Consider the following 11851-nt stretch of genomic DNA (forward strand, 5'->3'; position numbering starts at 1 on the left):
CAGAATAAAGTGCCTTTTCCGAGGTGCATCACTGTTTTCCTATGCTGTCTCCCTTGCCAGGCCTGTTTTAAGCTGCTGAGCGACATTTGGAGGTAATGGACCATATTCTGGGCTCTTGCTCAAATTTTCCCCAGCCTGGAGTCCTAAAAACTTAAATAGAAACGGTCTGAGGGAGGGCAGAGGAAAAACTGAGCGCTGAGCTCAGGATGAGACCCAACAATAATACCCTGCGCTGCTCCAGCTGGGAATCTCATCACAGGGCACATCCTGCTCACACACATCTGATGGGAAGCTCACATGAGCCTCCAGCCACCACGGGGGACCACTTGCACCCCTCTCACCCCAGATAAAATCCACCAAACAAGGACCCTGTGTGGTCCCACTCCAAGGCTGCAGCAGAGCTGGGATGTTTGCCTGGATCATGCCAGCAGATTTCCTGGCTGGGTTTACAGTGCCAAACTTTGCTGAGCAGCAAATCACACCTGCCCTGCTTCAGCTGGTGCTGGCACATCCTATGGGCACCCAGAGCCATCAGGGTGAAGGCAGGCACCCCATGTCCCCCAGCCCCACAGGACAGGGCACAGTGGAAACCTGGCACCTCTGAGCCTGCTTGGCCCAAAGGGGCGGCTGATGGATGTCTGCTCCCCACCTCCAAAACCCTCCTCCTGCCTCATCTAGAGGGAAAAATAGGGTTTCCTTCTGCTCAGAGGCAAATCACACCCTCTCTGCTCTGTGAAATGGGGTCAGGGTGACCGTGCTGCCCACGCCATAGCTGGGAGATTGCCAGGGCCGTGCTGCTCCCAAAAGGTTGGGACAACTTCTGCCATTGACTCCCTCTCCAGATCACAGCTCTGCACCTCCCCCATCTCATTCAAGCACACACATTTATTATCTTCACTAATTACATATCCCCAGTGAGGGATGGGGACTGCATCCACCACCATCCACTGAAGGCCGCCTTGGAAGCATCGCTGTGTTTTCCTTCCCAGTAATTCTCGCCTTGTGCCCAGGGATTAAATAGAAGGAACATGGCCTATTTTGTAAGGAACACTGAAAGCGAACCAGGTTATTTTTAAGGCTTGTGGTTGTATTCCCGCTGCTGGGAAACATCCACTTCCTGAGGTCAGGGGAGGACAGGCAGTAACCTGGAAAACGGCAGCGCGGACGGCGGCTCTCTGGGGCCAAGCTCTGCTGGCAGGGTTTAAATCCTCAAAACTGAAGGATTGGGTTATTCAGGGTTTGCAGGATCAGATGCAGCTTCAATGCTGCCACTGCCACCCACCCACCTGAGGAAGGGCTGAGGGTCCAGGTGGGCTCCTGCCTGGACATGGAATACAAACCACAGCCCAAGCAAGCTCAGAAGCTTCCTGGCCAGGCCCTTTGGCTTCCCTGGCACCCCTCCCTGCCAAGCTGACTATAAAGCTAGCAGAGGTTCAGGGAAGGTCATGGAATGGTTTGGGTTGGAAGGGACCTTAAAGGTCATCTTGTTCCACCCTCCTGCCAAGGGCAGGGACACCTTCCACTAGCCCAGGTTGCTCCAAGCCTCATTCAACCTGGCCTTGGACACTGCCAGGGATGGGGCAGCCACAGCTTCTCTGGGCAACCTGTGCCAGGGCCTCCCCAGCCTCACAGGGAAGAGTTTTTTCCCAATATCCCATCTATCCTGCCCTCTGGCAGTGGGAAGCCATTCCCCCCCTGGCCTGTCACTCCAGGCCCTTGTCCAAAGTCCCTCTCCAGCTCTCCTGGAGCCCCTTTGGGCATTGGAAGGAGTTCTAAGATTTCCCCAGAACCTTCTCTTCTCCAGGTGAACACCCCCAGCTCTCCCAGCCTGTCCCCAGAGTCCTCGGAGAGCGTCTTGGGAAGAAGGAAGGGGACCATAACCCCACAGCCATCCCACCTGTGACGGGCTGGATCCAACACCTCTCCTGGGTTAATAACACCAGCGGCGTGGTCTCAGATCAGGTTTCATCAGGAGCTGGAGGCACTGGGGCTCACAGGTAGGGATGGACACAGAGCAGGAGGGGAGGCTGTCACAGCTCCGGTGACATGAACCAGTTTCCAGGCACCCATTCAAATGCAAACAAAGAATCCACCCAGGGCAGGTTGGATCCTTTGGCTTTGAAACTCCCCCGGCAAGCTTTAGCAGGCGTTCAACAAACGTGGGACTTTATTCCCAGCCCGGCTTCAGGCCAGCACAGGAGACTGGGACCCACGTAAGCATCACATTCCTCCAGAATCCCCCACTGCTCTGGACCGTAACAGCTGCAGGACCTTGGAACAGCACTGTCCCCACTTCTGGGAGTGAGCACAGGAACCCCCTGAGCTCAGGCGGGCAGCCCCACTCTGTTTTGGGGAGGCATGGTCCCAGGCTCCTGCTTCTCTGTCCCAATCCCAAAACCTCTCTGGCAGCTCTCACCAGCCCCAGGAGATGCTCTGGACTTCACCAGGAGCAGCATCCCGGGGTCCCCTCAGGGGGCACGGGTCATGCTGCCTGATGGCAGGTGATGCGGAGCAGTCTCCTGGGAGGGCAGGAGGGCACCAAGGCAGCTGGGGTCAGGTCCCCCTATGAGCTGTCCTGTGTGGAAAACTCAGGGCTAGACCCGAGGCTGACAGCTGCAGAGTGTGACGAGGCTCAGTACCCCCACTCGGCTCCAAGCCAAGCCCAGTGCCCCGGGATGCCGGGAGCCCTCCCACCCTGCTACGTGCCTGTCTGATTCAGGCCAGTCATGCCCACAGCCTGCAGAACAGGCTCAGCTGGCAGCAAGCCCGGCAGGAAGGGACGGAGCCCGGGGGAAGAGCTGGAGCGTCACCCTGGGAGCACCTCAAACAAACCCACCCAGGGATAGTGCTGGCCTCGGGAACCTGGCATCTCTCCCACCACCTTGCCCACGTGAGATAAAGCACATGGATTTACGCTGCAGGGCCAGAGGAGGTTCCCGGGTCCTAGGGAAAGTATGGAGTGGTGAGGACCTGGACACAGAAAGCATCCCCCATGCCTGCCATGGCTCCTCAGCCCAGCTGCGATTTAAATTTCAGACAAATTGAGCCTGACCTCTGTTTCCACACCCAGCAACTCCAAGGCAGACAGACAATGACGGAGGGATAACCACATCCCAGGGCCTGGGCTCTCCACCCCTCCTGCACAAACAACACACCCAGAGACACAGCTCCCCGGCAGTGCAGGACCTATCTCCCCGTGCTCAGCACCTTCCCGGGGACCGCAGAGAGGGAATCCGGGCTGGCATGGAGAGCCGAGACAGGGTCTGATCTGAGCATCACACTGGCTATGGCTAGCAGGGGGAACCTGGAAGGCTGATGCACCCCCATTAAAGCTGATTCCCAGCTTATGCCCTAAAACAGACACCACTGATCCCCCATTATTGCCCTGGGCTGGGAGCAGGAGGGAGCATTTATAGCCACAGCCAAGGGAACCAGCTGGTGCTTGTATCTTTGCCTGGAGGAGCCGACTCAGGGTCATGCTTCGGAAATATTTGAGAAGCACAGCAATTAAAAGATTGGAGCTGGCAGGCTGAGCTGTCTCCCTCTGCCCTGATCCATGCCTGTGTCCTCCCACCTGCATCCGCCCGGAATCACTCCTCTACATGGGTACACACTCATCCACCTCCTGACATGGTGGGGGTGGCAGCGAAACTCCACTTGGCTCCATCCCCAGAGTTGCTGCTGACCCTAATGGGCAGGCAGGACTTCTCCCCGCTCCCCCAGGAGTGCTCCCTGCTCCCCGTTGGCAGCTGTGCCTCTCCCCCTGCCTTGCCAGCGTGTGCCGGCAGCGTGGCGTGCACAGCAAGCCCCATCCTGCCCAGCCGCCCCGCCAGCAGCTGCACCCTGCGCTCCCCCTTGCATGGGAGGAGCTGGGTTGGGTCACTGCGCTCCTTTGGTGGCTGATCCCGAATTATTGAGCACTGGGGGGGTGTATCCATGTGGTTGACAAGGCTCTGATCAGCAGCTCTGCTTGTCCCAGCATTCCCATCCTTCACCCTCCAGCTGTTTGGCTGCTCCCCGTAGAACCCCAGCTGATCCTGCCCACCCTGAAGTATCTTGCTGGGCTCAGGATACATGCACAGGGGTTGGATGCAGCTTGTCCCTACAGCCTGATGGCCCACACACAAACCCTGGTCTCCCAGAGCTCAGAACAAGGATGCCAGGTTTTCTTCCCATGGTGGAGGGAGGCCCAGAGAGAAGAAACAAGACAAGAGCTCCGGGAAGCCAGACGCAGGAATGGAGGCAGTCACAGGCTCTCCGGTGCTGGCTGCAGTGCTCTCCAGGGAGGATGCTCCAGCCACCACTGCCACTGCCACCTCCCAACCCTACTGTCAGTGGCAGGACTCACACAGCACATCGACCTTGGCTTTCCCACGCCAGATCAGCCTTGGGAAGTGGGAGGAGGAAACAGATCTGCTCCATGTTCCCGGTGTTTCCTCTCAGCCCTGATTTTTTTCTCTTGTGGGAGCAGGGAACAGCCTGTGTCACAGATAGCAAAGGCAGTGACAGACACTACTGGGGCATGTGGAGGACTGTGTACCCCCAGACCCCTCCCCACCATCATCCTGCACAGATAACAAAGGCAGTGACAGACACTACTGGGGCGTGCGGAGGAATGTGTACCCCCCTGACTCCTCCCCACCATCATCCTGCCCCCTGGGACAGCCACCGAAATGCTCAGAGCCGGTTCTAGCCTCCAAACCTTGGCACATTTGCAGGATGCTGTTAGAGGTGTGGGGGGCAGCAGCAGGATGCTCAGCCCCCCCATCTTGCCAAGGCAGACCAGAAATGCCCACCCGTGGGCAGGGAAGGCCCAGCTGCCTGCTGCCAGGTGGCAGAGGGTAAAGGCAGGAATGCTAATGGGATACAGGTTCTAGCCAATGGATTTGCTGTGTCCTGGGAGTGTGGTCCAGACATGAGGGTACAGAAAGTGTGGATGGTGGAGCAGGGAGACCTTTGTGAGTGCTGAAGGACCACAGAGAGCACAGGGCCACATTTGGGGAAGCAGAGGCACAGCCTTCTGAAGGGGCACATGAAGCAGGGAAGGACCCTAGCCCATCCCTGTCCCCATGCCAGGACACCAGAGCAGAGGATGAACTCCTGGGGCGCTGGGACATCTCCCTGCTCCAGCTGCACACGCTGTCTTCAGGACATCCCAGGGACCGAGCTGCCACAGGGCACCCCAGGCAGGGGATCCCCTTGCCCAGCCAGGTCCAGGGGAGCTGGGATGTTGGCTCAGCTCTGGCGGCTGCTTGCAGTGCCAGAGGCTGGCTGCCTGCCCGGGGACGGCGGTGGCAGGCTCAATCCTGGTGCCCATTGTGCTCCCAAGGGAGCGGGGCTGGGGGAAGGGACAATGTGGGGCCAAGGCCACCATGGTCATCCAGAGCATGGCCAGTGGGACCAGAGACCCGTCACTCCTGCAGGATTAGCACAGGGTTAGACATCAATCCCACGGCAGCTGATCTGGGATGGGGTCAGGGTGGGATGGGGCTGGCCTGAGGAGGGAATGGGGTGAGATGGTGCCAAGGAAGGATGGGGTCAGGGTGGGATGGGGCTGGCCTGAGGAGGGAATGGGGTGAGATGGTGCCAAGGAAGGATGTGGTCAGGTTAGGATGAGGCTGGGGTGGGATGGGGCTGGGGCTGGGGCAGGATGGGACCAGGGTGAGACGGGGCCAAGGAAGAATGTGGCCAAGGTAGGATGGAGCTGCAGTAGGGTGGGGTTGGGATAGGATGGGGCCAGAGTGGGATGGGAGTGGGATGGGAATGGATTGGGATGGTGCCATGTAAGGATGCAGCCTGGGTAGGATGGGACTAGAGTGGAAAGGGGCCAGGGTGGGATGTGGCCAGGCTAGAATGGAGCTGTGGTAGAATGAGGTTGGGATGGGACTGGGGTGGGATGGGATTGGGGTGGGATGCTACCAGAGCATGGTGGGAACGGGGTAGGATGGAGCCAAGGCAGGATGCGGTGAGGGTGGGATGAGGCTGGGCTAGGATGGAACTGGTGTGGGATGGACCCAGGGTGGGATGGGGCCATGGTGAAGGGGCCTGCCCTGGCTGTGGGATGCAGGAGGAAACACATCCTGCATGGATGGAGGCTGCATGCCAAGCTGTACCTCAGAGTGCTCATCCCTGCAGGCTGGGGCTGGGGAGGGCTCCGGGAGGATGGAGCGCAGCCCACAGCATTCCCAGCGTCGCTGTTAGTTTAACAATACCCCGCTGGCCTGCATGCCGGGGCTAATTTTATCCTTGGAGCCAGGCCAAGGCGGCCCTAACTTTCCTCGCTGTGATTTATCCCAGCCATTTCCCTTCAAAAACAAGGTCCCCGTGCCAGCCCTGCTGTCTCCCAGGCAGCGGCACACTGTCCCGGCCAGCGCAGAGTGGGGCATGATTTGCCCCGTGGAGGGCTGTTTAGAGAGCAGGAGGGTGGTTGCTGTGGGAACCCCTCCTGGGGTCATTCCCCCCACGGCACAGGGATGTTCAAAGCTGGCTGGAAGCCAGGGGATGCTTAGGCAGAGCCTTTCCCGGGATCCTGGAGCAGCTCTGTTTTCCACAGACATCTCTGGGAAGGAGGTGGGTGTTTTTTCTACCAACGATTTTATTGAAAAGGCTGTGGGGCTATTTTTTTCCCTTTTTTTCCTTTTTTCTCCCTTTCCCAGTCAGCAGCCATACTTGAGAAAGAGATTTCTCTTTGCCTCCGTGCATCTAGTTAAAAACTGATTGGTAAAAATGCTGCAGAAAAATGGAAAATATTGAAAATATCTCGTGACAAACAAACAAAAAAATCTCTTCCAAATAAAGATCTCTTTTCTTCTCTTTTTTCTCCATCAGAAAAGCTTTTAGTGTGCAAAATGTCGACTGCTTGGACTTCTTCTCCCAGCGGGCTGGGATGCACCCACCCCTGCTCCAGGAGAGTGGGTTTTCAGAAAGCTAAAAATCACTGGGCAGTGACCCCAGCGCCGTTACCTCCACATCTGTCCCTCTTGTGACCCCCCACGCTCCCGCCAGACCCGTGGCAGGGTGGGAAATCCCCGGGAAAAGAAAGAGGTGGCACGGCCAGCCCATGGGCGAGCCCTTCCCTGCCAGCCTGGGAAGGGGGAAGAAAGCCCAAAGTCATTTGGTCACTAGCGTGATGAGTTCCCGTCCATTCTCAGCCCGTCCCAGCCAGAGGAGGCCTGGGGGGCTGCGGGCAGAGCGGGCGGAGGCGCTAGAGGTTGTCATACATGCGCAGCGTCTTCTCCAGCTGCTGGCTGACGCGCTGGTAGAAGACGATCTGCTGCCTCAGGTAGGACTGCATCATCCTCTTGAAGTCGGCCACGCGCCGCTCGTGGAAGTGGTTCATCTCGGCCTGCAGGGCGAAGCCCACCACGCGGCAGCGCTTGCGGATCCCGTCCGCCTCTTCCTGGTCCATCCTGCCCTCGTCGCTCATCCGCTGGCTCTCCTTCACCTTGGCGAAGGCGCCTGGCGAGGCAGGGAGCAGGGTCAGAGGTTCTGTGCGACCCTCGGACCCCCTTCCCTGGGCAGCCCTGCTTGGTCCCATTGCCCCCCATGCCAGGGCACCGGCCGGGCCCCAAAGCAGAGGCACAGACCTGCCCCATGTAAGGGAGGGATCTGCCTGCATCTCCCCCTGTCCATCAAACCCATTCCTCTCCTCCAGGCAGGCAAAGACCAGGAGTGTTTTCCCTCTGGACTCTGGCATACTCAGCTCTTTTTCCATCCCATCCCAGGGCAGTCGGCCTCATGTATAGCTGGCTTTGGGGGTCTGGGCTCCTGGAGTGCTGTGACTCAAGGCTTGGGGGGCAAAACTGATGTGGGGCAGTGTTAGCACAGTCAAGTACTCCAGCCATGCCTGCCCTCGAAATATTCCATGCAATTCCATGAATGGGGGTCAGGAGCAGTCCTGGGAGACCCCAGCCCAGGAAGCAGTGAACCAGGATGTGACAAGGGCATGTGGTGCTGTCTGGAGCTCAGCTGGGAAAGCATCTCCCACTCCCAGAGGCAGCTGATGCTCTGACACGAGTTTTTCCCTCTCCTTCCATGTTTTTTTACAGCTCGGTTTCGAAAGAATCCTGCCTGGCTCCAGCGCTGCATTCCTCCCCCTCATTAGCACAGAGGCTAAAAAACTAAAAACAGAATCCGGCCCGCACTGGGCTTTTGTCCCTTCTCCCTGCCCCTTGCCGGGAGCACCGGACCCGGGGTTACAGAGCTCCTGCTGTGCCATCCCTGCTCCCAGAGGGGAGCAGGAGGAGAAGGAAGAAGCAAAGTTTGGAGGCCAAATCCTGCCTTCCGCTCTGCCCACGCGGCCTTGCTTCCGGACGGGATCCAGCCCCTCTCCATGGGTAAACAACACTCAGAGGAAAGGCAAGGAAGCTGCCCGGGCAGGATTGAATGCTCCCTGCCCCCTTTGCCTTCCCATCCTCCCCCAGGGATGTGGAGTGATGCACAGACATCTCTGGATGCTTGGACACAGAGTGCCCTGGCTTCACCCTGGGTAAAACCTGTCCTCCAAACTCTGGGGACACTGGTGTGGGTGCCCCCTCCCTGCTGCAGGCAGCTGGGCTGGGAGGAGTGTGTGGACTTTGGCCCCACTCCCATACCGGTGGCTGCCTGGGTGCAAAGGGACACCGAGCCCTCGCTGCCTGCTGCCTGCCCTAGGGAGAGCACAGCAGACACTTCTCACCCCCTCTGATTCCACCAAACCCAGGGAACCAGGACGAATGGGACATGGGGAGCTCTGATGCCCTGGGGTTGCTAACTCCCCTCTGCTGGGCTTGGAGGTGCAAGGACATACTCCTGAAAAGTGTGACCCTGATTGTCCCCAAAGGTTTAGTGTGCGCCCCATCCACTGCCCTGCACAGACCCCTCAGCCCCTCTGACCCACCCAAGGCCATGTCCAGCCATGTCCCAGCCTTGGGGGAGCAAGCTCTGGCATCCCCGCTGGCCACCCACCCACGGCCTTGGCAGGAAGGAAGGATGAGGAGGGACAAGTGGCAGTGGGTGGGGATGCACAAGAGGTGCCGGGCAGGTCACCCCAGAGCCAACAGCAGCAGTGCTGGCTCTTGCTCATGGTCTGGGGGAAGTGACATCCGTGCTGACCCCCCCATCAGTGCTTTGGGATGCATCAGCAGCAGTTATGGGGCAGACTCTGGACTCAACAGCCCTAGCAGACTCTCCCAGGCTGGGGTGACTGGAGGGCTATGCCAGCGGGGACCACACTGCCTCCCTAAGAGGCGTAGGCAGTGGCTCCCATCCTCATTCCCATCCTCATTCCCCATTCTCTTCATGGCCCAACAGAGGATTTCTGCTCTGCATCCGCATCCCACTTGCCACACCGCTCCCACTCACATGGGGCCATTCCTGGGGTGAGGAATGCCTCCTTACCTTTCTGCAGGTGGATGATGTCTGGGAAGTTGGAGAGGAGCCCTTGGTACAAGGAGAGAGTGTCCAGCATGAGGAACAGGTCGTTCTTGGGCTGCTCAGCGAACATTTCCCCCACAGTCTCGTATGTCTTGCCTGTGTGGGAGATGGCGTTGTTGAGGGCATCCAAGCTGTAGGGAGGGTCCATGTGGAAGGAGTGGCTGATGGCTTGGAAGGCATTGCCCAGCTTCTGGAACTCCTTCCGGAAGCCCCCCACGTGCTTGCGCACCAGCTCCGACGCCACATTGGTCAGCTGCAGGACGCTGTCATCCATCTTCTTGCTGAAGGCCTTGAAGGCATCCACGCGGTCCTCCACATCCTGCAGGTCCTGGTGCTCTGTGGGAATCTGGATGGTGAGGAGGAAGCTGGCACCCACCATCTCGTCCTTCTCCGCCCGGCGTTTTCCCAGCTTCCACTGCTTCTCGTCGCGGCAGCAGAGGAAGTGCTGGAAGCCCTCGTACTGGGAGAGGACAGGGTGGCTGGTCATGTGGTCCATCCAGAGGATCAGCCGCCGCTTGCGCTTCTCGATGAAGTCCTCCTCGAAGCGGCCAGTGGCCTGCTTCTCGGGCAGGTGGGGCACCGAGATCACCGTGAACTTGTGCAGCAGGCGGTTGTAGAGCCAGTCAAAGTGCTTGTACCGCCGGTACACGGGCGAGTTGATGTTGCTGGGGGTCAGCTTGTAGGAGATGTAGCTCTTGATGCCCTTGAACTTGGTTTGCTTGGTGGGGTCCTCCACGGAGCAGATGAACGGGTGGGGGTTGGCCCTCCACTGAGGGCCTCTGGAGCCCATCTCGATGCAGTAGGTCTCGGCAATCTTGGACATCAGGGGCACGTCACCCAGGATGAAGGCTTCCACCCCGGAGCGGACAAAGCAGGAGAAGCGGTTGAGGTTTCTCCCCACCACGCTGCCCCTCTTGGAGGAGCTCATGCTGTCCTGCCTCTCCAGCACTGGCTTGGGCCTGTAACCGGCGTGCTGGTGGTGGCCATAGGCCGCCGGGTACTGCAGGCTGGGCGAAGGGTGCCCGTTGGTGCCCGGTGAGCCCCGGGGCTCCTCCACCACCGTGCACGCATCGTCCCAGTCATCCCAATCATCATCATCATCATCCTCAAAACTGCCCTGGTAGGAGATCCCGGGGTTGGGGGATGCTGAGTACAAGGAGGAATCGTGCCCAGGGGAGCCGACCGGGCTGCTGGAATAGTCCGTGTAGTTGGAGCCCGACCGGGAGCGGAGGATCTCGACGTAGGAAGCAGGGAAGAGGCCAGTCTCCCCACGGCTGTTTTGGCCCTGTAACCACCCGTCCAGGGAGTTCTCGCTGAAGATGACGAGCTCCTCGTTCTCCTGGATGCTGATCTCCTCTTTGTTTTCGCTCTGGAAGTTGTAAAGCGCTCTGGCTTTCAACGCCATGGCCGGTCCCGGCTCGGGAAGAGGGGGGGAGCCAGCGGAACGCAATCCCCCCAGCCAAAACAACCCCCCCCGGCAATACCGCGGGCTCGCGCGGCTCCGGGATCACCACCACGCGCTGTGGGAAATGGCTTGGCCGGTTTCCCAGCAAAATAAAAAAAAAAAAAAAGGTGGAGAAGAAATCCCTTACGAGGTGAAGCCAAGGTCCCTATGTCCAAGTGACCCCCCCCAATCCCGGCGCCCCGGTTAAAAAGAACATTCCCCGTTTAAAAACGACATTCCCTGGATAAAAACAAGATTCCCAGTCAAGCGAGTGGCGTTTCCCTGGCTCCTCCGGGATGCGAATCCCGGCCGGCCCAAGAGCCGGGCTCTGCCATGTCCACGCAGAGTTTATCTCTCTGGGAAGCTGATCCTGAGGTTTCACTCTCCGGGAGGAAAACCTCTGGCTGCCAACGAGGAAATAAATCCAAAGCGATTTTTCTCGGGGCTCCTGTGGATAAAACACTCTAAATTTCCCGTCGGTGGGCGCTGGGAGAGCGCCGAGAACGACCCCGAACCCTGCCCAACCTCCCGGTGATCCCGGGATTTTGCAATTCCTTTCCGGGCCGACTTTCCCGGTGGTTGGTGGGGTTTGGTTTTTCCCTGAAATCCGTAAATCTCACGCAGGACGGAGGCGGTGCCGGTGGTGGTGCCCGTGTCTGTGTCGGTGTCGGGGCTGGTCCCGTTGCCACTGGATATGACGGGGCCAGTGCCGGTGCCGCTGCCGGTGCCGTTGCCGAAGGGGTGGCGGAGCCGGCCGCCAGCCTCCCGTGACGCAGGGCAGCGCCGCGCTCCCCGCTCCGCCGCCCGGTTCGCGGCGGGGAGCGGCCCGGCCCGGCCCGGCCAGCCGCACGCTGCCCTCTGCAGGCAGCCGGCCCCCGGGGCACGAATCCCCGCCCGCGGGGGCTGCGGCTGCTCGCGCGTCCCTGCCGGGATGTCCCCCCTCGCCTGTGCCCGCTCCCGGCGCGCAGCGCCCCGTCCCGGTGCCCGGGCGCG

General features: G+C 59.5%; 1 protein-coding gene across 1 annotated transcript; it reads right to left on the reverse strand.

The window, feature by feature from the left end:
* Window positions 1-6575: 6575 nt before the first annotated feature.
* SNX33 (sorting nexin 33) lies at window positions 6576-11585 on the reverse strand. Its single transcript, XM_082290479.1, has 2 exons — window positions 9379-11585; window positions 6576-7458 (listed from the first exon to the last, which is right to left on the reverse strand). The coding sequence occupies exons 1-2, from the start codon at window positions 10817-10819 to the stop codon at window positions 7205-7207; spliced, it is 1695 nt and encodes a 564-aa protein (XP_082146605.1). The 5' UTR covers window positions 10820-11585; the 3' UTR covers window positions 6576-7204.
* Between the last annotated feature and the right edge of the window lie 266 nt (window positions 11586-11851).

Source organism: Coloeus monedula (assembly GCF_965178545.1).
Source record: "Coloeus monedula genome assembly, chromosome: 14".
Lineage (NCBI taxonomy): Eukaryota > Metazoa > Chordata > Aves > Passeriformes > Corvidae > Coloeus > Coloeus monedula.

What these genes read in the sequence shown, in the direction of transcription:
- SNX33 (XM_082290479.1), bottom strand. Translation starts at nt 10,819, where the DNA reads ATGGCGTTGAAAGCCAGAGCGCTTTACAACTTCCAGAGCGAAAACAAA. An exon ending in CATCATCCACCTGCAGAAAG is followed by an intron (nt 7,459 to 9,378) that starts GTAAGGAGGCAT and finishes CTGCCTCGCCAG; the next exon opens with GCGCCTTCGCCAAGGTGAAG.